The 25994-nt window shown below is 36.9% G+C and overlaps 1 protein-coding gene across 2 annotated transcripts; it reads left to right on the top strand.

The window, feature by feature from the left end:
• Nucleotides 1-1131: 1131 nt before the first annotated feature.
• matr3l1.2 (matrin 3-like 1.2) lies at nucleotides 1132-25994 on the top strand. 2 transcript variants are annotated; one of them, XM_067458040.1, is made up of 21 exons: nucleotides 1132-1239; nucleotides 6313-7209; nucleotides 7648-7709; nucleotides 8538-8576; nucleotides 8680-8783; nucleotides 9131-9189; nucleotides 9346-9462; nucleotides 9579-9704; nucleotides 14358-14519; nucleotides 14804-14928; nucleotides 15015-15579; nucleotides 18797-18917; nucleotides 19113-19132; nucleotides 20010-20132; nucleotides 20391-20519; nucleotides 20877-20999; nucleotides 21171-21301; nucleotides 21384-21684; nucleotides 22346-22499; nucleotides 24044-24159; nucleotides 25649-25994. In XM_067458040.1, the coding sequence occupies exons 2-21, from the start codon at nucleotides 6442-6444 to the stop codon at nucleotides 25700-25702; spliced, it is 3399 nt and encodes a 1132-aa protein (XP_067314141.1). In that variant the 5' UTR covers nucleotides 1132-1239; nucleotides 6313-6441; the 3' UTR covers nucleotides 25703-25994. The 2 variants fall into 2 exon arrangements, with proteins under 2 accessions (XP_067314141.1, XP_067314142.1); XM_067458041.1 differs by having other exon boundaries at nucleotides 1157-1239; nucleotides 6414-7209.

Below are 25994 nucleotides of genomic sequence, written 5' to 3'. Positions count from 1 at the left end.
ATGTATTATTGTTTAGTAAATAATAAAATGTTAATATAAAAATATATTTTAAAATACAGAAACTATTTTTTAAATAAATAATCTGAAAAACTGAATGAGGTCCCATAATAATTTAATAAAGCTTTACAGTAGGCTAGTAACAACTAAATATATTTGAATGATATGATTATCATATTTTTATTATATAAATATGATGATTATCTCTGAGGTGGACACCCAACTTAATATGAATCCAAACCATGTCAGGTCAACAAATGTTAAAGTCAGCTTTTTATTATCATGTTAAATATGCCTTTTACCCCAAATATTTTGCATATTCTGTTATTGAAAAACTGTTGTGTATGATTTACAAAAATCATAAACAAGACCTTTGTTTCAAAATATATCCAATCATTTTAGTGATTCTCATTTGGTACTTAATTCTTCAATAGAAAGAAAGGGATCAAATTATCGCAGAATCAACTTTTGGAAGCATAAATACAATAACGTAAATTAAATTAGCTCTAAAGCCTAACAGTTGTATTTACAGTATGATTGTAAAAAGGTTTGTTATTCATTCTCTGTATTAAGATGATATTCAACCCCCTTATAGTGCCCCTTTTTTGGTTTGGGCCACTGCCCTTCAAAATGTCTGTGCCCGGCCCTGCAGTAACATTGTTTTGGTATCTGGATTGTATCTAATTGGATAATTAGATACAATGTGTTCTTGGGATAAATTGTAATAAATAAATAAAAACAAGTGTAATAATGTAGTTTGCAACATTTTCATAATAATATCAAATATTTCATAGGAATATTAAAATATAATTTGTGTCTCCCAAAATGCCTGATAAACATGCTTTTAATGAGACACAATTAAAACAAATGTTAGATTTAAATGATAATTACAAAATATTATCATAAGTGTTTTATCACCTAAATAAATGTTAGTCATTTTTAAGTCCAGGCAGATGTGTTCATTGCGAAACTTCCAAACATTTGGTATCTCTAAAAAGCCCTCAACGAGACATCCAGATGTTATTAGAGAAATTCACTAAAATATAATAAAAGTCCGCGCCTGGGTCCCAGGAGTATGCTATTGTTTGTGCTTTTGTTTTGAAATTTAACTCGGAAGTGAAATGCTGTTTCGTAGTCGTTTCCTCCTCGACGTTGTCGCTGTTGGCCGAGCGGCTGGTCAGGTTTCACTTCGTGCGGCGTAAAGGATTTCAACCTGAAGGTTGGGCAAGAACGAAGAAACATGTAAGTAGCAGCTCATTGCACTCGATAAAGATACCATGTTATATCTCTTGTTTTAAGTACAAACTATAATAAACCCAAGCTGCAGAATTGTACGTATTAGATAACGGCTGCTGTTGAGGCCTTGTTGTACACATTAGTTCCGCGGCCTTTTCTCATTAGTTTTTATCATCGAACTTCGGCCATGCGTTGCATTTTACGCGGCTGTTTTCTTGGATTTAAATAAATGTTCGCTTTATAAACTATTATTAATTTGAGATTAATGTAAGCGTATTGTCCTTCGGTGAGATGATGAACGTTATCGTAGCATCGGTTAACCTCTGATTCACTCTCATCGGACACTTACATTTATTTAAAGCTTTAAAAACCGTAGTTTTAGTAAAGCTTCCTGTCCAATACGTTAACTGCATTTCTGTCGTCTGCACTAAACCTGGATAGTATTGCCATGTCTATAATTGTTTTTGAAGTGTGTTCAATTCATATTTCTGCTTGTTGTTAGCTCTGACTTGCTCTTAACCGATATATTTTCTTCACTAATGCATATAATTTCAATCTCACTTAATTGCTCGGTAAAGTTATGCCATAAAACATGCAAATATGTTTTTTATGGTAAACTAAAACATACTTTATGTATATTTCGATTGATATTTGTTATTGCGTTTTTGGATTGGACAACTATAGAGTTACAGATGTATTGAACAAGGTTCAAATCTCAAGATCCCCTGTATTTTCCTTATGCAAAAAATCTAACAAAGTTATAGTTCCTTCTGCAGTTATTGACCATTTTTATACATATGTACACACAAACACACTATCTTTACATAAGAGAGAGCTATCTTTACATAAGTACATATTCCAACATACAGAGAACTCCTAAAACCAAACTCTCCAAAACATTCAAATCATATCTGCTGTAGTTACTGTAATGCCTTGCATCATAGTGTTTATACTCTTCCACCATCCTTGCTGGTCTTGTCATCAATTTGTTTTTCGTTTCTGCTCATAATGCTTTAAAACCAGCTTGTGAAAATGTAAAGTTTATGGTCATACAATAAAAGCCCTGCTTGCAACCAATAAATCATTCATTCAAGAACGTTCTGTAAATTTACTGCACAAACGGCTCATCAAGATTCCTGTTTGCAAAATGACCAAGTTGGCTGGAGACGTCTGGAGACTTTGTTCTGAGAATTTCAAATCAGGCTTGGAAAATAATACTCTTCCCATATCCCATTGGCAAACAAGTTAAAATATCTCTTTTCTTTTCAACTAAGTGCCTCCAAAACTCTTGGGTGTCTTTTAAAGGGTGTATGCTGTCAACTTCACGTACTTTTGAAAATCCAGCGTTTAGCTGATCCTGATAAGCACTCATTGTCACTGTTGTAAACATGAAGGGTTTCTTCTTTCTTTTGGCGTCACGTTGGCTTTGTTTCCAGGCAGACCATTAAAGAGCATCTCCTGGAAATCCTGTAGAATTCAACCAATCAGATGATGACATAGAAACTCCCAAAGTGTTTCCCTTTTTGTGTCTGAAGTTTAGCCAACTGTCTTTTGGCTTGACGACTGAGACTACATGCAGACTCACTTGTACAATGAACTTTTTACACTCACACGTTTATTTTTCAGCAGCCTTGGTTCAAGAAGCGTTTTTCCTTTTAGAGTTTTAAAAAAAATAAAGTAACTGTATTTGATGTTCTTCAACTCAAAGATAGTCATTGTTATACAACAAAAATTACAATCTCCAGTGGGTGCCGTGCACTGATATATGGCTGGAACTATATTGCTTTTTATTTGTAGTAAAAAAAAATCAAATTGTTTCTATTAAACATTGCATTTTGGACTAGTGAGTTCTAAGTTCGTTTTAAAAGGCATGTTAAAGCTGCAGTCTGTAAGTTTTGCCTCTTTGTCGCCATCTCTGTTTGAAACCTGAAATTGCAGTTATTTGCGGAATTATCATCTTTTTGTGGGTTGTGCAACAGCGCGGATGAATTGGACGTTTTGAGGAGTCTGTCCGGCTGTCATTCAGTCACTGCACTGGTGTGGATACTGTACTTCAGAATCACAGATTCTGCATCTTGGAGTACGATTAAAAGAAGAATTTTCACTGGAAAATGTCATCTGAACAAGTAACATGTCTTCCACTTTTGTTCTGAACAACTGAGCGGGGGGAAAGCATTACAATAAATCTACCAACGGTGATTAAACTTTACGATCACACTCATATCACATCAAACCGTGCTTATTATTTTTATTATTATTGTTATACTTTGTTCTCAAGTTGTTAGAACTTTGAGAACTTTGTTCTCAACTGCGTGTATTTAGTGTATTAGCGCTAGCTGTAAATTTCAAGCTCTGTACAGTAATCTTTTGCTTTTGAGTACGGCTGGATCTCCAGTTTTCACTGATTATTGTCGATTGGTCCTTTCTGGATTACAATCCGCCATCAAAATAAGTATAATTATTCCAGCTGCTGTGAGAAAAGGCTATAAATGTTTCACAACTGCAGCATCCTCACATGCGTTACTTCTACTACTAGCTGGAATCCTCACCGTGCGTTCACACCGCCGCCGGCGAGAGTGTCAAAATTCGCTCTTGCTGCCCTGACAACGACGCTGTAGAAAGCTCCTGGACATGCTGCCGCTCTGACGTAGATCGAATGTTTTTTCTTTTTTTAAACTGTATTTAAAGAGGCCGCAAATCAAACAAGCATGTTGATGGATATACTAACCACAAGTAGGGTATAAATTAACTTCATGAAATCATTTAAATGTGAAAGTAAGAATTAATTGCACACCCGCTGAACAACGAGCGTTCTAGCGCCTATAAAATAGTGTTGCGCGACTTCTTAACAAATTACACATCACTATGAATGATCTTGTCATAAATGATAGGGAAACCCGCACAGCAATGATCAACCTCTCCTACAAATTGCTTGGGAACTAATGTGGTCGGAACCAACGTTTACAGGCCTGCGTTCTCTGGATTTCTCTCAAGCGGAGCACTTCTACATTCTGACTGGTTGGCGCCTGTTGCCGCCGAACCGCGTCATAGCTCATTACCATAAAGTTGAGCTGATTTCAACTCTCCTCGACGCCCAAATCGTCCAAGACGCGCCGCTCTTGCCGGAGCTCGCCGCCCGGCTCCCATTGAAAATGAATGACTTCCGGCCAGCTTGCCGCTCTCGCCACCGGCGGTGTGAACGCACAGTCATACAGACTAGGCTTGCTGCGATAGTCAGTGTTACAGTTGTTCAGACTCAACACCGGTTACATCACTTGCACGCCGTAGCACCACCCCCACTGTCGTTTAGATTTTTTTATAGAGTAATAAAATAATTTAGTTCAGTTAGAGAACAGACAATACTAGTAAAGCTGGACATGTCTGCTTAATAAAGCATGATCCAAACGAGTGTCGTAGCACAAACGCTGCAGGAATCAGATCAGAAAGTTAAGAGCAAACAGACAAGCAAGTTGAACGCTGAAGATTTGGTTTCAAAGCGAAATGTAAAAGTGCCTATTCAAGTGAGTTTGTCATTGTACTGTGTTGCTGTTGTGTTTTTAAGAATAGGCTAATGAACCCAAAATTCAAGCAACCCCCGAATTGGCGCCAAGTCAAAACCGAAATTAAAATGTGTACAGACGCAGATCGCGCATTTACTGACGAACTGTCATTCACGGTGTGTGCGCTCGGGCACATTTTCAGTTCATGCCTATGGAAGCTTAACTTTAAGGAATTAATTGAATCCACTTGCTTTGCTCCGCTCCGCTCAATTACTAATGCCTGAGTGGCCGTGTGTGTTACTTTGGGTTAGATAGAATTAGTGATTTAAAAGCCCAGTCGGTGATCCCCATATTACCGGTGTCGTCACACGCTTATTAACCGGTAGGAAAATGCGCTCACTGTCACATCCCTAATGCAGACGTGACGTAATGACACAGACATGCTCGAATTTTACCACTTAAATTATAACACATTATAACTGTGAATCTGGCTAAAGTAAGGATATAGTTTTAAACACTGTCTCGTTATATACTTGATCCATTTGATTTTGGATCATTTTAACCAAAAAAAAAGTTATGGACTGCAGCTTTAAATGCTGTTCTTAATAATTTAGTGTTTTTAATTATATTTTTCCCCAATATTGTGCAAACTGCAAGTTATTGAAATGTATGCTTTCTCCATTTTAAATTGTGAATTTTTTGTTTTTTTTAGTCTGTCTTTTTTCTGTTTGTTTTGGCTGCGTGCTAGCCTGTTACACACTTTTCTTAATGTCATTTCAGCTTTCCCAAAACAATATTATCCAAAGACGGCGAGGACATCTTTCACAACGATTGTTTCCTTCTGAATAAATTTGTAAAAAAAAATTTTTTTAAAAGTACCTTGTCTAGTGAGACCATTATATCTATATTTTTTTCTATTTTTGACAATTTTTGTAGTGTTTTCCATATGACCACCCCAGATTCAAGTCTTAGTTACTGTGTGTAAAATGTACATTTTCTTTGGATGAAGATACAAATCTTGTTCAGTTAACCCTGTGCTCTTTGTTCCCTTGTGCGTTTCTCTTGAGCCTGACTATTGGCTTGTCTGTAGTCAAGACGTCTTTGCCAAATTATTTTTGCAGTTAAGAGTTAAAGTTGATTAGCTTAATGTTGGTAAATTTTTTGGTTAATTGATTTCAGTTTTGTAATTTTTGGTACAGTACAACTTAAAGGCATAAAAACTCTCTCTCTTTGGTTCTCTCCTGACCAAGAAACTGCAATCCTTTCCCTGTCTTTCCAATACACGTTTAAGGATCTAAATTTTGTTCAGTCTCTTTTTTTCCCCCTTCAAAGCTCTATTGAACCTTCCCATTCCATTAAATTATACTTATTGCTCGCCGTGGTACTTGTAAATCTTCATTTTATGGTCTATTTGGTCAGTGTACCAATTTGTCCATTTGTACCTCTGTCATTGTAAATAATTTTGACTTCTGTTACTTGCATTGTATGGATTTGTGGAGCTCACTGTCTTGCTTTCCAATGCCACTGCTAACCATTTCGAGAGCATGCTAGAAATCATTGCTCCATTGTGTTTCTGCAGACCTGTTTCATTCGGGAGGAGCTTCTTTTCTCGGTCCAGGCTTAAATTGACGGATTGTTTTTCTGGGGACTTTTTGATTCGCTTTGTTCCTCTTTTTCCAGTCATCCAAAGTGCCATCATTTCAAAACCATGTCCCAGAAATTGACCGGTGCTGATGCTCAGAAAGGCTTTGCTGTTGGCCGTGGGCTTTTGGCTGCTGCTGAGACTTTGAACTTTAGTATGGGTGAGACTCACTCGGACCCCTACAGCTCGTCTTCCCAGTCACATAGTGGCATGTCTGGTCTGGGTGGAGGAGAGGGAAAAGACCACGACTCTCATCTCCACCGCCGAGCGGGCAGCCACATTAGCAATACCATGAAACTGTTCGCCAGCCTAGGTCTGTCACCAACTGATCTGGACGCACTGGCGCAGGTTCCAGAGGAGAACATCAGTGTGGAGACCTTGCCCCATCTTATCATGCAACTTAAGAACCGCAAGATGGAATCCGGCCGCCGCATTTCCGGCGATCTGCCTTCACTTTCTTCGGAGACTTCATACAGAGGCGGCCGAGACGATTGGGGCGACGTGCAGGGCGGAAGATTGGACCGTTCTAGTGGGCAGGCTCAAAGCCGCTCACAAGGTGACTTCGGTTATACTTCCATGCAAGAAACATCTGGTCGAGGGTACGACATGTTAGATTACAGGAGCGGTAGCGGCAGAGACCGTCAATATTCTGAGCTTTCCCGTGACTCCTACCGCAGTCTTGGCATGTCAACATCTTCAGCATCTGACGACATGTTCATGCAGAGAAGAATGGGCTCCCCGTCTCAGAGAAAAGTGCAGGATTTCTTGGGAGTCATGCCCCTCATGTTTCCCCATATGTGCTCCCTTTGTGATTTTGATGTTCACTCTGTCATGGTGAGTAATTCATGCTGCTTGCCTCCTGCACACACACACTTCCTCTTCTTGAGTCCTACTTGTTCAGAAGACCCTATTTAAACATCATTTGTCCATTTTAAATCAGTCCATTTTGCTCAGTATCAAATTTGTGTAAGAGAAAATGGCCCTAAATCCCATTGGACACCTGTAGTATACACTTGTTAACTGTATTTCTGACTTATTCTTTATTCTTGGTTTCAGTTAGGAACGTTAGTATCTAGAACTCATTTTAAAAACATTACTGTACTCATTTGTAGATTACATTCATAGCCAGGAAGGGTAGCTTGTCAGATTAGCGCTGATCCATTATGTCAAGGCTTTGAATTATTTTAGATTTAACAGCTAAGACCTGTTACATACAGGCCTTTTTTAATAAATGTTATGGATATTTTTTCACCCTTCCCTGTGTTTGTAAAGGAATGGACTCAACACACGACCGGGATTCGTCACTCAGAAAACCGCAAACAACTCCTGCAAATGTAAGTTTGTGCTTTGTGAACGCTGATGAACTGTTCATGCAGATGTTGATAACCCTCTGATAGTCAACCCCTTTAAAAGAAATTTAAAAGAAATCCAGAGTATCCCCATTAAACAATCAAAGTTCAACCCTCAGAATTCATAGTAGTTTAATGGACCCTTTTCACATTGCAAATGAAAAGTATTTCATATTTTCTTGTAAAGAAAAAAGTACAGTGTCATAATGCTGTGCTTTGTTTTATATTGCTTAGCAGTAAATTACAAAAAATGTATTAATGCTGTGATTGGTGTGTCTAATACAACTACTAAAGTATTTTATATAATATTGCATATCATCTCAGTTTTTTCCCCTCATTTGGAAAGTTGTGTTAATGCTTTCATGGATTTTTATATTTTGCTATTGGAACAAATGGGAATACAAAGATTTGAATTGCTGTCATCTGCCATTCACCACTATAAGTTTACATAACTATGACAACTTCCGCTTCTGAAGACCAAGAAATGTGGAACACGTCCATTAAGTTAATTAATCAATTCTTTAATTAACCATTCAGGTGTTTAAATGCAGTGTTATTTAATCTAATTTCTAATACAAAGGTTCAGTTGAAAAGCAAAAATAAAGATTATGCCTTATTTGATATAATGTAACTAAAGTAAGTTTTTAAAACTTCTTAAATCCTAGTGCATTAAACATTTACTATGTAGGATCTCTAGACATGGTTGCTAATTTGTGCTGTTGCAGTCTTGCAGAAATATAATTTTTCGTTCAAGTTGCATTTAGATGTCTGTAATTTAAAAGCAACTGAAAACTCTTTCCTGTTGTTTTATAGGTACCCAGACTGGGATCCTCAAATGCCCTCTAGTCGCATGTATGTTACTAGTTTTTTTTTTAAACACTGCTTTCATTGAAATTTAATCCTGCTTTTTACAAGCATCTGAATAGAAAAGCACATTAAAATGAATTCCTCACAGGTCGACATCCCTTTCCCTGGACACAAAAAGTCGTTCGGATGGATTGCTGGGAGCAGCTCCAATTGGTGGTGGTCTACAGAGAACAGGGATGAGCTCTAGCTGGGGTAATACATCTTTGAGCGGATGTAGTCTTGTCTCCTGTTTTTTGTTGATCTTGTCGAATCTGTAATCCACTTTCATGAAACTGCTGAACTGTCTTGTTTCGAGCATTCTGTGGCTTGATCAGTCTTTTGGTTAAATGTGGTTTAACCTAGAACTAAATTGAGTTGAATAATGACACTAGTCTTTTTTTTTTTTTTTTCTTATAGCTGCTTTACAGCTGAAATTGTATTCCTTTTTTTATAACTGAAAAACTTTGTAAACAGTAGTACTGTTGTTTTCCAGTTTTTTTTTTTTTTTTGTGAAGCTACTTATTTAAATCAGTCACATTATTTTTAAACAACTTTTTTAGGCTCTGATTCCGGTGTGGGAATGACAAGTAAAATGGCATCATATTCAGCAGCACCCAAGGTAATAATGCACTGAAAGTTATGTTTTTATTCAAACTGGCACCTGCAATTAAAATTGGTAATTTTTTATATAATCAGGATGTCCTTTTAACTATGGGATCATATTTGTGAGTGGATGGATGTTTCTTGTTTTAACTCATGAATATTTTTATTTTAGATAAGAAGTAGGGTGGTCGTGGCAAAATATGAAAGGAAACCGATGTCAACAAACAGCCTTTTTGCCTTGGCAAAACCCTTTGGCACCATCTGTGAGCATCTAATACTGAAGAACAAGGTAGTGTCTGCACGTGTGAGCAGTTATTCAAGCAGTTTTTTTTTTTTAAACTAAATTTGAAATACAAATGCCCATGGTATATATTCTGAGTAAAAACATTTTTCATTCTTTCAAAGGCTTTTCTGGAGCTGCAGACTCATGAGGAAGCTTTGGCCATGGCTAATTATTACCAACGTAAACCAGCCATTTTGCTTGGGAAAGAAATACACATTTATTTGTCAAAGGAACTGATGGCAATTGAGGTAGAATTTTTTTTACACACACACATTATATATATATATATATATATATATATATATATATATATATATATATATATAATGCACACGCACCTAAAGGATTATTAGGAACACCTGTTCAATTTCTCATTAATGCAATTATCTTATCAACCAATCACATGGCAGTTGCTTCAATGCATTTAGGAGTGTGGTCCTGGTCAAGACAATCTCCTGAACTTCAAACTGAATGTCAGAATGGGAAAGAAAGGTGATTTAAGCCATTTTGAGCGTGGCATGGTTGTTGGTGCCAGACGGGCCGGTCTGAGTATTTCACAGTCTGCTCAGTTACTGGGATTTTCACACACAACCATTTCTAGTGTTTGCAAAGAATGGCGTAAAAATGGAAAAACATCCAGTATGTGGCAGTCCTGTGGGCGAAAAGGCCTTGTTGATGCCAGCGGTCAGAGGAGAATGGGCCGACTGATTCAAGCTGATAGAAGAGCAACTTTGACTGAAATTAGGGGTGGGCGATATCTCGATATTTAAAATATATCGAGATATTTTTTCAACTCGATATGGATTTGGACATATCGTATATATCGATATATTGTTTATATTTAATTCTGATTCAGCCACTTTGCTTGTTTTGCCTTCTCTGTGCTGTGCTCGCTCCCGCTCGCGCGCCTCCCGCCTCTTGCTTTTGTTCCCCCTCCCCTCGCGTGTCGTCTCATTGAACACGGCTGCTTCCACAACCAGGTGAGGATTAGTTATCATGTTGACAAGCGCGCGCGTTGTTCGGGACTCAGTTTAGAGACCATGTTTTCCTTCTAACACAACTGCTTGCTAAAATTCATAAAGAAATATTAATGTTCATCATAGTTCAAAGCGCAAGTTTCACCCACAGTCAGGTGATTGACACTATTGGTGCGAGACGCGGTCGCAATCATGCCAGTTTATGATCTGTGTCTAACTGATCGCATAGTTTTCGGTTAAAATGTCAAAATGATCGCAAATCATTTGAAAACATTTATAAAGTATTGCAATATCATTACTATTATTATTTTGTCAGCTTTATCACGGGATTATGATGAATAGGTCTATTCATGTTTTAACCAAGAGGGAAAAACGCGACATCCCGGGTGTCCTGAGACACAGTGCTCTTCTGTCAGTTGTACTGTATCATATTATCATATAGCCTACCTTCTGACATTCATATTTCTTTCTGTAACTGGAAAAGAAGTGAAATTCAGCTCATGTATAGCCTGCATGATGAGTTTGAATTTTGTCAAACTCATGACAAACATCACTGTTTGAACTTTGATACAAAATCAGTTTATTTATATCTCAGTCATGCCCCCATCTTTCTGCAAAATGCTTACTGTTTACTTTAAGTGTAAAAAGGGAGTCTTTGATTCATCTTTTGAAAGCATGAAATAAATGAAAAGAAGGAAATATTATTTATTTTCTTTTACAGTTAAATTATTATTATTTATGTAATCAGGGAGTTTTTTTTATGTTGCAAAAGCAATTTGTTCCTACATGAACTGACTACCTCTTTGCACTTCAATAATAAAAAAAAGAATTTGTGGTATTTGGCATATTTGTTTTTGCTGTAGTTTTTAGGGGGTTATTTTTCCTGTAAAGATATCGAGATATATATCGTATATCGAGATATATTTTTTGCTCCATATCGCCCAGCCCTAACTGAAATAACCACTCGTTACAACCGAGGTATGCAGCAAAGCATTTGTGAAGCCACAACAGGCACAACCTTAAGGTGGATGGGCTACAACAGCAGAAGACCCCACCGGGTACCACTTATCTCCACTACAAATAGGAAAAATAGGCTACAATTTGCATAAGCTCACCAAAATTGGACAGTTGAAGACTAGAAAATGTTGCCTGGTCTGAAGAGTCTTGATTACTGTTGAGACATTCAGATGGTAGGGTCAGAATTTGGCGTAAACAGAATGAGAACATGGCTCCATCATGCCTTGTTACCACTGTACAGGCTGGTGGTGGTGGTGGTGTAATGGTGTGGGGGATGTTTTCTTGGCACACTTTTTTAGGCCCCTTAGTGCCAATTGGGCATCGTTTAAATGGCCACGGGCTACCTGAGCATTGTTTCTGACCATTTTCATCACTTTATGACCACCATGTACCCATCCTCTGATGGCTACTTCCAGCAGGATAATGCACCATGTCACAAAGCTCAAATATTTTCATATTGGTTTCTTGAACATGACAATGAGTTCACTGAACTAAAATGGCCCCCACAGTCACCAGATCTCGACCCAATAGAGCATCTTTGGGATGTGGTGGAACGGGAGCTTCGTACTCTGGATGTGCATCCCACAAATCTCCATCAACTGCAAGATGCGATCCTATCAATATGGGCCAACATTTCTAAAGAATGCTTTCAGCACCTTGTTGAATCAATGCCACGTAGAATTAAGGCAGTTCTGAAGGCGAAAGAGGGTCAAACACAGTATTAGTATGGTGTTCCTAATAATCCTTTAGGTGAGTGTGTCATATATATATATATATATATATATATATATATATATATATATATATATATTAGACATGTGCCGATTTTCGATAATGTGATTTATCACGATAATGAATATGCACGATATTGTTATCGTGGGCACTTTAAAATATCGTAAATAATAATTTATTAACAATTTATAATTTTTTTTATAATGCACTCAAGAATACTTTACCCTTCAACCGTATAAGTGCTCAACACCGCTGTATTCTGCATCAAAGGGACACACGCTCAGATATAAACAAGCCCAACGTGCGTTTGCACATGACTGAACCGGTGAAGGAGACGCGCTGCTGAAGTGCCGCTCAGTGACAGCAGAGGGCGCTAATGAACTGCAGAATGCAGCGATTACCCCAGATACCCCGCAAACAAACAAAACGCGTGTAGTTTTTAAAACAGCCATTCGTTTTTTTAATCTCAATGTTGTTCATCACAGCACCAAATACTTAATATTTAAAGACTTAATAGGCTATTTATTTTCAAACTTAAACATTTGTATGTTTTAATCTGGACTACAACCCTAATAATTAGAACTGTTCTAATTATTTGTTATTGTTCAGTAAAACTTTGAGACATACGACTTCATTAGTTAACAATTCATTATTACCAAACTGACAATGAAAAATACTTATAAAGAATTAATCATTCTATGTTAATTTCTTAGTTACTGTTTAATAACATTAAAATCAAAATCAAAATAACTTTTTTAATGGACGTTAGGCTTGGGCGGTATCCAAATTTTGATACCGTCAAACCTCCTCCCTATTTTACCTCGGTATACGGTATTACCGTGAATAATTAAAACATTATGATGTAAGGCTCAGACAGCGTCAACAAACTGTTGGCTTGGCATATATATATATATATATATAGGCCTATATTTTTATTTTATTTTTTACATTTGAGCCCCTGCCCCTGAGAAACTCTCTGCACGTTTTATGCTTACCGTTATGAGACAATTGTCAGACAATTGACTTTTTTTTTTTGTGAGTCCCATGTCCACTTGATTTTTGTGGAGTTCATGCTTATTGCTTACATTGCCAGCTGTGTGACAAAAGGATTCGGCAATATTACAGCATAGTCCGAGGGTGCGCTCGGTTTTTCATCCACGCAGCAGTGAGTGGATGGTGGTTTCGGATATGCGCCCTTAGGTTCAAGGTATTTCCATCTCTCGCGGTCATCTTTTTGTTGCACAATTTGCAAATTGCCTCGTCTGTATTTACCGTCAAAACCCAAAATACTTCCAAACTGCAGAAGTTGTGTTCTTTTTCGATAATAACTCAGTGCCCGACTCGCCGTCTTTTCCCCTCTCTCTCTCTCTCTCTTTCTCATCCACGCTGTCACAACAACGCATACACATATTTAGGCATTTAATAAATAAATAGTATTTAATATGTAAATAGTTTAATTAGTTCAACTTATTAAATATTTAATAATTAATTGTTGATCAGCAATATGTAAGTTGATCTGTTTTTTGTTTTTTTTGACGGTTTGACGGTATTGAAACTGATACCGTTGCTATTTTTAGATCCCGCGGTATACCATTTTACCGTATTACCGCCCAAGCCTAATGGACGTAAGATAAAACTAACAATGATCAGTATTTCTTAACTAACATTACCAAAAACATTATACTTTCTGTATCAAATGTAGCTGTTGCTCAATCTTAGTGAATGCATTAAATAATGAGATATTATTTTAATTTGTTAGCCTACCTGTTGTTCTTTATAGCCTAATTCTTTTGCACTTTAATCTGTTTGAAAATTGTACTTTTACAGCTCTGAAAAAAATCAAGAGACCACTTAACATTGATTTCTCTTAATTTTTTTTCCAGAGCTGTATATATTTTTGGGGCATTATTGTATTGAACATTGTTCTTAAAGCTGTTATGCTATGGCAACACTTTTTTTGCAACTTATTTCAATATCGATAATATCGTATATCGTGATGAAACTTCATCAATTAATCGCAACATGAAAAATTGATATTGGCACATGCCTTATATATATATATATATATATATATATATATATATATATATATATATATATATATATATATATATATTATATGAGAGTTTAAATAAGTGAATTGGTTCAATTAAGCTTCTTTTTTTATCAATGCAGAAAAGTGGAAGGTCGGGCAGAGACCCTAGGCCTGTGAAGAGAGGAGTCAGCCAGGTGGTGTTTTTCTCCAATTTACCACGTGGCAGTGACAAGAAAATGGAGCTTCTCACAATAGCTCGTAGATTTGGAACTGTTGAGAAACATCTCTTTCTAAATGATGAGGCAAGTTACATGTGCTGTAATTTCTAGAATATGCTTTAATTTCCAGAACATACATTTTTAGAATTATGTTCTGTTTTGTGGATCTCTTGAAGGGCTGGTTAATACATCCAATTGATCAATATTTTTAATCTTAATAACAATAATAATATTTTTACACTCAATCATAATTTTGACCCAAAGAGCCAACAAATACTACATTAGTTTAATTTTACATTGCAAATATGTTGTGGATATATGGCACTACTCTCAGTTCTGATCTCTACCCCCTACTTTTTTTAAAACAGGCATTTGTTCAAATGGGCAATGCTGAGGATGCAGAGATGTTGGTGAAGTACTACACTGTCAATCCTTTGACTATCAATGGAAGATCCATTCGACTGAACATCTGCACAAAGTATAAGACTCTAACGTAAGTTGTCTTTTCTATCCAGAGAAACCAATGATATTTTTTGAAAGAAAACAAAACCAAATATGCTATACATGCATATATTCCAGGGTACCACCGGGAAAGGGCGACCAAGGAAGGGAAGAACCAACCCGTAGGAGCAGCGGTAGCAGCAGCACCACCAGTAGAACTGGTGATAAACCTTCATCGAAGAATCAAAGGTCCTCCACTTCCAAAGCCAGAGAGAGCTCTGATGAGAAAGAAGAGGAACCAAAGCCTGAGGAAGAAGAGGCCCTGGGTCACGGGTCAGGAGATGAAGCTGATGTAATGGAAGCACGTGATGGAGACGAAGAGGGTTTTGAAGAAGATCCCTCTGCAAATGATGCTGATGTATCATGTGATCCAGAGCAAACCAGTGAACAAGCACCAGATATTGATGACACCAACATAGAGGATGAGGAGGACCCTGAAGCACAGCAAGCCAGAGATCCTTCCAGCGATGAGACCACAGAGAACCAAAAAGACCCTGGTGAAAAACAGGAAGAGACTCAGCTTGAGGAACCTGTGGCATCTGAGACTGAGCAGGAGAACACAGAGGAGCATCCTGATGATCTTGAGGAACAGAATGATGACCAACCTGAAGAGGAGGGTGCTGAAGAAGACAATGAAGAGCAGGTAGGAAATTTTGCACATTAGCAAATCATCTGAAATGTCACTACTCAATCTTTTCTAGGGGCGCTCCGATTACAGATCACTGGAAGCAGTATATGGTAAATTTTGATTACTCTGGATGCCGAAATAAAGAAATATAAATAAATATATACAGTGGGTACGATATGTATTCAGACGCCCTTAAATGTTTCACTCTTTATCTCTCAGCCATTTGCTAAAATCATTTTAAGTTCATTTTTTTCTCATTAATGTACACACAGCACCCCATATTGACAGAAAAATGCAGAATTGTTGACATTTTTGCAGATTTATTAAAAAAGAAAAACTGAAATATCACATGGTCCTAAGTATTCAGACCCTTTGCTCAGTTTTTAGTAGAAGCACCCTTTTGATCTAAAACAGGCATGAGTCTTTTTTTGGAAAGATGCAATATGTTTTTCGTGGCTGGATTTGGGGATCCTCTGGCATTCCTCCTAGCAGATCCTCCCTAGTTCTGTCAGGTTGGATAGTAAACGTTGGTGGACAGCCATTTTCAGGTCTCCAGAGATGCTCAATTAGCTTTAAGTCAGGGCTCTGGCTGGGCCATTCAAGAACAGTCATGGAGTTGTTGTGAAGCCACTCCTTTGTTATTTTAGCTGTGTGCTTAGGGTCATTGTCTTGTTGGAAGGTGAACCTTCGGCCCAGTCTGAGGTCTTGAGCACTCTGGAGCAGGTTTTCATCCAGGATATCCCTGTACTTGGCCGCATTCATCTTTCCCTCGATTGCAACCAGCCGTCCTGTCCCTGCAGCTGAAAAACACCCCCACAGCATGATGCTGCCACCACCATGCTTCACTGTTGGGGACTGCATTGGACAGATAATGAGCAGTGCCTGGTTTTCTCTATACATACTGCTTAGAATTTAGGCCAAAAAGTTCTATCTTGGTCTCATCAGACCAGAGAATCTTATTTCTCACCATCTTGCAGTCCTTCGGGTTTTTTTATTTTAGCAAACTCCATGAAGGCTTTCATATGTCTTGCACTGAGGAGAGGCTTCCGTCGGGCCACTCTATGTATCCCTGTTCTTAATTGGCCAACATACTTGTTAGTTGTAATTATAAAAATTTAAATAAATAAACCTTTGAAATTTCAACTTTATGATATTCTAATTATATGATGTATAATTAGCGTATGTTACGTTATGTATGTATGCATGTATATTGTGTGTGTGTGTGTGTGTGTGTGTGTGTGTGTGTGTGTTTTAAAGGAAATATTAAAAAAATTGTTTATTTGCTCTATAATCGATCAAACTGATTGGACACCGTTGTGTATGTTTGAAACCCCTGAATTAAAACACAACTGATGTTGTTTTAAATGAGTTCTCACCAAGCTGGTCATTTCAACATATTTCTCTGTGCATTTAACCGTGCAAACCTGAAGCTCAAATTTCATTACCAGTCTGGAGTGCGCACACAGACTGCTGCTTGGAGAGCATGCAGCAGTCATCTCTTACACGGCTTAATGCGGATTTAATAACTATTTATTATCAAGCATGTCCTGCAGTTTAGCAACAGTAGACTTTTATGACAATCACTGGTCTAGCAATTTGGATGTTAAGTTTTGGCTTTTAGGGAGGAACAAAAGCGCATTGCTGTGAAGGAAAGAAATGCAAAATATCAAAGCCCTAGTTTCTTGCTGCCATTGCTGTTGGGTTCCTGTTGTTGCAGTTTCCCCACTCAGCAAAGATTTTGCAAGTGTAAAATTAATTTGAAATGAAATGAAATTTCACAGTAAAATGAAATGATGAACCATTTAGAAGTGTTCACTGTGTAGGTTTACTACCATTTAAATAATACTTTGTAAAAAAAAAGAAAAAAAAAGAATACTCTATAAAGTGCTATATCAGGGTGTCCGCGGGGTTTTAAAAAGTATTAAAAAGTGATAAATCCAAATTGTCAAATTTAAGGCCATTAAAAGTGTTAAATGTGGTCTAGGAGGTATTATTTTTTTCCAAATTAGGTATTATTTTTTCAGACTATCAGGTGTCCTATTCTGATTGAAATTCTATCTGCGTTCGCGTTAGTTCGTTTAAATATGGGCTTTAGCGTATCTGGGCACATAATCAAAGATCTTTCGTCTCCGTCTCAACGCATGTTTGATGCTGACGTCATATTCAGCGGTCGTTCAGCATCATCTCAGAGCTCAGAGCACTGCGCGCTCAACAGAAGGGGCTGGCTTACGGTTTATTTTAGACTTACTTCAAGGCATATCTTCAAAGACTATCCTCATAAGAGCAATCTTAAACGATTTATATAAAGTCTAAAATGAACCAAAAGAGTTGTGAGAGAATGAGGCGTGATCCATAGACGGTAAGATCCGCGTGTCTGTCTGCTCTTAAAGGGACAGCAGCCAATAAAGCTTCCTGTCAGTAAAGTTAAAGAACAAAGGGAACAGAGAAAATGACTCGCTGCGCTTGACTAAATCACTTTTGTAGCTTTAATAAGGATTAACTATTTAATTTATAGTTTATGCAGTGCAGACCGCATATAACTTTGCTTACTTTATTACATTTCTGTATATTTCCTAACTGTTAAGACAGGAAGGGCAGGAGTAAACATGACATTTATTATAGGTTTATGTTAGCATTGTTTTAAGTTTACTTAAATTAAAAACAGCACTGTTTTTTAGTATTTTGTTAAATTCAACAACTTATCACAGCTATAGAAATGTAATATTTGGCTCAGGTTTTGTTGTTGGAAAAAAAAACACTAAATCATTTATTTGCTGAATTACCAATTATTAATGTAAATCAAATGTGTATGCAGTAATACTTCTCCTTAACCAACCTTTGTGAATGTTGAGATCTATTTTACTGTGTCTGAATGATAACTTATAACAGATTTCCTCCTGCTGTCGATTCTAAATCTATTCTTTTTTGTATCTTATATATGTCAAAATCTGTGTAAATAATAGAAAGGTCGCTGATTAACACTTGCAATTCAGTGTCGTGATGGTTTTAAAAAATATTCTGAAGGTAGTAAAAAAGGTATTAAAAAGTAGTAAATTTAACTTAAGGATTGCTGTATATACCCTGTATATTACAAATCTTCTGAAGCTGTACTATTGATTGGACTACTTTTGTGGTGCTCTTTTGTCCTCTTTGGCGCTACTTCTAACTACTCCTATAAATTGCTTGTTCACTATTACCTGCAGATCTGTTGACTATCTGTATCTGCTTCTAGGACAGTCAAAATGAAACTGAATTTCCTGAGAACATGGATGAGTTTGTTACTCTTGATGAGCTAGCGGAGGACGAGGATGGCGAGAGACAAGACTCAAAGTCCAAAGCTACATACACATCAGGTAATGCCCTTGATGTCATTGGCTTTAGCAGTGATCGTTCTTTTCAATTGAGCTGACAAGGGTTAAATAATAATAAAAGGTTATATTCATATTGTTGATGATAAACTACAATGTCACTGCTCATTGGCTTTAAAAAAAATGTTTACCCAAAGTCAGCCCATTTAATAATGTCTTATTTCATCTTGAATGTTTCAGGAAGCGCCAAAGATAGTGGAGTAAGTCACTTATTTCTTTACCACTTTAAAATGTATTACATTTGCAAGTAATATTATTGTATTTAATTTGCAACTAAAGCCAGTGTAGGGTTGGGTATTGTTTGGGTTTTTTACAATACCGAAGCCAAATCAATTAAATCGGTACCGGTGCCTGAACCAATGCTTTAAAAAAAAAAAATAGCAAATTGATGGTGGATGACATTTTAAAGAGTAGCTTTTTATTGGGATTTTTTAGATAAATAAATCTTTAAATTGAACAATTTATTCAAAGTTTAAAGTATTCTTAAATATAAATAAATAAAAACAAAACATTCACAATAAAACCTAACCCAACTATAGTAGGCCTAATTTAACATTTTTAAAGTTGGTATGCTACAAACCAGCTTTGTTTTAGCAATTCTTTTAGAGAAATATGACTATTGCCATCTCTGGATAAATATTTTAGAACGCACCACCTTATTTCCATGGTGATGCTCATGCTTTCACAGGAAACTACAGTCACAATAGAGCTGTAAGACGGATATATCACTTTTATTTATTTTTTTCCTTTTTTAATTTGAAATATTCAGATTTTCAGATATGTGTAAACCGTATCAGTGTGTATTTAACAAACTATAAATGTATTATTTGCTAGTACTTATGTGCTTTTAAATGTCTTAAACCTGAAGTAAACATTATGTGGTTGAAGACACTCATTTGGTTGAATAGTTGTGAATAGATGTGACAAACGCTGAGCCACAGCGCGAAAGCACGTTTGCATTTAAGTGGCACTGAAATCTGCATTCTAATTCCGGTCAGGCATCGGGTGTCCGTACCCAACCCTATGCGTTGATTTTATTGATTCTATTAAATATTAATGTGTGTTTTGGAATTGTAGGGATTGAGAGTTGTGAATGTTGTTGGATTCAAACGTGGCTACGGTTATCTAGATGAAGTCCTTAATCTTGCCAAGCCGTTTGGTAAAGTTGTGCGGCACCTGGTCTTAGACGTGAGGCCTGAGGTAACAGCTCTCAGATATTCAGTGTTCTTGGTAGTTCAGGCCATTTTACTGTAGCTTTCCACTCAGATTTCTGATGCTAGAGCATTTAATAATGCATGTATAAATGTTTATTATCCATTGACGATCTGTATTTAATCTATTGCCATTTGTCCGGTTATCTATATTATCATTTATTAGTTGTAAATCAGAAAGATTCCCAGGGGTGGCTGTGTAAGATTTCTTTTTTTATATGCCTGTTGTGGTTGTCTTCTATGTTAGGCCTTTCTGGAGTTCTCCAATGAACAAGAGGCAAGAGCAATGGTTAGTTTCTACAGTGGAAATGTCTTGCCATCTGTGTGTGGAAAACCTGTGAAGGTTTTTCATTCACACACCTATGCAACCATCCAGGTAAGACTTGGGCTTCCTAACACACGGGTTTCTATTGGTGGGAGAATTTCCTTCTATATGTCTCTCATGTCAAGTTTCCATGACAGTTAAACATTGTTGCACACATTTTTATGCTAGAAAATATTTTCATTTTGGAACAAGTTAACAAGTATTTTAGATTTTCTATCTTATTTTAAGTTGAAATGTATTATATAATGATTTTAATATTTTATGGATTGTGATATTGAGCTTGTGTTTGCCATGTGAATAACCTTGATGCAAACATGGTGTTAAAAATGTAATAAACAAACCCATGAATAAAATGTTTGAATCTAAAAGAAGCTAAATCTAACACCTATATTTGTGCAACATCTACAGAGTGGCAAAGTCATCTACATTGGTAATGTTCCACCCTTCAAAGGCTCAGATGCATTACTTCTGAAAATCGCAGAACCATTTGGAGACATCAGAAGATATTTTCTGAATCCATTACGCAATGAGGTAATTATAAAAACTAGGGATGCACCAATTTTTCCTGTATGGGCTCGATACGATACTTAAATTATGGATACTTACCGATACACTTACACGCTGTGTGGTATCGGCTGTTGGTATGGAGCAGTTTCTATTGGATTTACAAGGATGAAATAAATTATATTTGTATTTGCTCAGTGCTTCATTGAGATGGAAAGAGGGGAAGATGCTGAGAGAATGGCGGAGGCCTACAAAGAAAATCGCCCTAAATTTGAAGGCAAACGACTGGTTGTCTACGTGAGCAGGAAATATAAGCAGCTCAAACGTGGGTCAGTTGGACTTTCCACTTTTCTTTTCTTTGTTTTCAAAAGAATGTTACATGACATATGTTTGACCAATATAATCTTACAGACAAAGACCTCCAATCCCAGAGGCTGAGGATAAACGACCACTCAAGAGAGAACGCTCCTCAGGAGAGGAGGAGACCCAGAGGAACTCCTCTGGAAAAAGTAAGGACAAAAAAGAGGAAGAACCTTCTGTGAAGAAGATCAAAGTGAATGAGCCTGTCACTGATAAAGCTAAGGAGATGGGGAGTCAGGAAGAGAAGGAAAGCCTAAATGTTTCAGGAGAAACTGTTCCTGAGGAAAATAAAGAGCCGGAGGTGGAACAAAGCAAAGACACTTCAGAGCTCCAGAACATGGAGACTGAACCTGTGAGTCACTTCATTATGTTTGTTCATATCATAAATTTGATACGGGTAGCATGCTTTTTAGTTGTGTTTTTAGCAACATTGGTTTGTTTCAAAACAACACTGCTACCTAAATGTCATCAGAATCGTCAAAAATGACTAAGATTATAAAAACGTGTTGAAGAAACATTCCCATTCAATAAGATATGAAAGTCTATCATCATTTACTCACCCTTATGTTCTTCCAAACACAAAAGAATATTCAATCTTCTTTATCTTCAGTAGAAAAAATAAGTTGTTCAGATACAGGTATACAGGCATGAAAAGTTGTTTCCAGTGGCGGCTCCAGTGATCTCTGCCACAAATGTTTGCGCTGCACACCACAGACCAAGAGGAACCTGGTGGAGAAACTTATGAGATTTTTTTTTGTGTGTTTTGAACTGTCAATTTTTGCATTATGACGTTGTGCATTATATCTGATTACAACTTGTCAAACGACATATTAGGTTGTTTTTAGGAGGCTACATTCACACTGCAGTGCTTAATTCCAATTTGTTGCTCAGATCCGTATAGCTGTTCACATTGTTTTAAATATGGCCAGTATCAGATTCCGGTATGAACAGATCTTGGCTTTCTCACTGCTAACAAGGTATACTTGATTTAACCACTGCTTTTCTTTGACCAGGAGGCAGAAGATGAAGAAACTGTTGCCTCTTCTGCTGTTGTATCAGAGAAGAGTGTGAAGACTGAGGAGAAAACCAATACAACAGCACCGTCTGAAATGAAGCCTGAAACTAGCCATTCTGCTCTAGAGCCATATGATCCTAGTGTCCCAGTGGGTAAGATGGCTTTCTTTGCCAAGAAATAAGAAGTTTGACATAACAAAGCTATTAGTTTAGCCTGCTTCAAAGCTTTAGGTCATTGCACACTGAGGGCCCTTTCACACCTACCTAGTTTGGTATGGATTTTCAAAATTTTCAGTTTGTCCAAAATTACCAGTGTGAAACCTCCCTCGGACAACGGTCTGGACCAAACAGATGAAATTTGGTCAGACAAAAAGAGGTTCTTATCAAAGGTTCGGTTTCGTGGCTAGTGTGAAAAGCATTGTCGGTATGGTTCGGACTTTCAGACCATTCACAGGAAGTTTGGCGTTTCCCGCGCACCCCAAACAACAGAAGACAGAACTACCAGAACTGTCACAGAAGAAAAATTAGCCATAGGACATGGGAAGAGGAGAAGACAAGGTTTTTAATTAAAATATGGTTTGTCTTCTCCTTTCCTGTCAGCGCCGATAAAATGTTCACACAACAAGGATGTTCATTTGGCGAATTTGAACTAGCCTCCAATATAGTTGGTGCTGCAGATAGTAATGCAATAGCAATAATGTCAGACGTCCGCTAACAAATCAATCAATATTAAGATGCAGCCCACATAACTGATGACGACTGGATGCAAGTACGTTCTTTAGTGCGCTCGCATAGTGTGAAACCAAACCAAAACTAACCGAATGTATAAAATGTTTCAAAACCCTTGGTGCGGACTTTCAGGTGTGAGTCTGAAATTTTCACATCACCTCTTATTTAGTCTGTCGATTTGCTAATTTAGTCTGTCGATTTGCTACATTTTTCACATCTGTAGCAAGCATTTTGAGAGGTGTTTTGACAATCAGAGCCATCGTTCAATCGAATGCCAAAATCCAGAATGGTGGGCACCTTTTCAATACAACCGTTTGGTTGTATGTGTCCGTACCTTAGACATACTGCCAGTCTCTGTTCAAGATCAAATGGTTCATAGAAATTGGTAGTCTTCTTTTTAATGTGTGGCTCCAGTATCGCTAGCAAAGCATCAAACTTGAGCCACTGACATCCTGAAGTAAACTTTGAATCGCTCTGGATAATCCTGCATCTCTTTGATAAGGATGTGGAACTCTCCTTCATCTTCAATATTGGACCTAATATTTTTTTCTCTTTTTAAGGAGAGGGCAACAAAACCATTCTTACTGATTGAGGACTCCATTTTGTATTGTTTTGCAAAAATGTTTTGCAATGGATTAATTAGTACGCATCAGACTTTTTAAGGTTTCTAAGCATGAAGAATTTTTTAGGATGGCAAATATGAAAAAATGCATACTAAAATTTCAGACTTGGTGTGCAAGGACCTTTACTCTGTTTTATATTAATATTTTTCAGCTTCTTGGACAGATATAGCTCTAAATCAGTTTGGCTTGCTATAAAATGCTTTTAAATTAAACCTTAAATGTATTATAAAAAATTATGCACTGTAGAGAATATTTTATCATGATTGCATTGTCACTTGTGCAATGTAGTCATGATGGATATTGTGTAAGAAGTTGCAGTAATGAATCCCATTTGTCCTGTTTCAGGTGTGGAGTTTGTGAAGATGGGGTACTACTGCAGAATCTGCTTCTTGTTTTACTCTAATGAGGACACTGCTAAGAAAATTCACTGCAGTAGTCAAGCACACTACGATAAACTTAAGGTGACTACCTCCCCCTCTCATCTGTCTTTGATCACATTGTCAGAACAGGATTGAGATCTGGGGCCATATGTATAAAACTTCTTAGAAATGCTCTTAAGAATAATCTAAGTGAAAAAGGATTTGTCTGAGAGTGTATATATAGAATATTATTCTATATTATTAAAAATGTGTTAAAGATTTTGCAAGCATATTGCATCGTTAGAGTCAATTGTTTTATTTGTGACGACACAATGAAACATGCCATATTGCGCGGACATAATTTTTGGCAAGGCTGTCATGCAAAGAAATGATGAACACGTGCAAAAACAAGAGGATCAATGAAATTAACTAACTAATATCAGTAAATGTATGTTTTTCTAAAAACGTTTAGCTGCATTTGCTTTTTTTGCCAGATATACCTTCACTAAAGACCCATACACATGTAGACGTGTTTATCTGTATATGTAATAATTGTGTCCTATTGGCATTTCTTCCAGACGGATCTGGCGTTTTGGGAGCCTGAAATCGGCATTTAAAAAATATATATAATTCACTGGGTCCCGGAGTGGATAAATCTGAAAACGACACCCTTGCGTTTTCGTGTGTAGAGCCAATCCGTATATTTTGCGAACCGAAGATGTCATCACCCCACGTCTCGGCCCTAGTCAGACACCGCATGCGCGTGCTATAAGTCGTCTTCTCTGTTTTTGTTTCTCTGTGGCAGAATTACAGCGCTATTACCGGTCTGGCATGTATTCTACATCATTTTCAGTGTCGGATTCAGCAGTTTCGTGTGTACGCAGATATTTCTCTAGACAATTTTTTACGTTTTAGAACGAGAAAAAAAAAAGAGTGGCTGGGGAACGCTTTGGCTTTATGTGGATGTGGCCTACGTTTAGTGTTTTGTTCTTACCTCATATTTTAAAATATTTTTAATAAATATAAAAATATTTCTCACATTTAATCAAACTTGTAGGGTCATTTAAAAAAAAAAATCTCATCTTTTTTGGGCCACATGCAGTATGTTTGGTGTGGTCAGTGCCACTGCTGTTAGAGCATTGATTTGTAGCGTGGGAGAAGTACAATTTCTTACTAGGTCAGTTACAAAAAGAATATTTTGATGATCAAACGTTTATAATTTTGTTAAATCCCTGTCATCGTTTAACTCCAATACATTATATCTTTGTTTGAAAATGTGTGCCTCCTCTCTGCTGCTGTCTTGTTATTCTTAGCTAGGCTAGGATACCTCCCTAGCACTCTTAAATAATTTAAAGACCTAGTATTAACACGTAGGAAACTTTATGAATCACACTTAATCTTATGTCTAGGAATAAGATGAAGTTACATAATTTTTTCACAGCAGATTTATACATACAGCCCCAGGTTTGTGTTGTATATCGGGGCATATTCACTTAGAACTTTTTTTTATTATTTATATTAGCATTATTACATTAACTTTTTTGTTGTTGTTCTATTGTTTTTAAAACTAATGTTCCTTATTTCTTAACAGAAACATTTGGAAAAGGAGAAAGCCAAAGCACAGAATAACGGATCAAAGAAATGAACCATTGACACTGGAACATCTGTTAATATGATCATCATGACCCTGTGTTTGCGTTTTCTTGAGTTCAGCTATTTTGTTAAGTATGTTAAAAAAAAACATTTTCTAAAAAATGATTAGACTGAGGTATTGCGTCTTTTAATGTAGTAATGAAAGCTGGTGCATTCATAAGTAATTCCTAGCTGTTCGGTCATAGCAATTTAGAGGTGAAGTTTCATATATTTTTATGCTTTATTGCTACTATTACTGTTTTTGTTTTTCCCTTTCTTTTATTAAACTTTCAGCATTCCTCATA

Source organism: Pseudorasbora parva, chromosome 11 (genome assembly GCF_024679245.1).
Source record: "Pseudorasbora parva isolate DD20220531a chromosome 11, ASM2467924v1, whole genome shotgun sequence".
Taxonomy (NCBI): Eukaryota; Metazoa; Chordata; class Actinopteri; order Cypriniformes; family Gobionidae; genus Pseudorasbora; species Pseudorasbora parva.
Note: the sequence above shows the minus strand (reverse complement) of the source record. Positions and strands in the feature narration are given on the sequence as shown.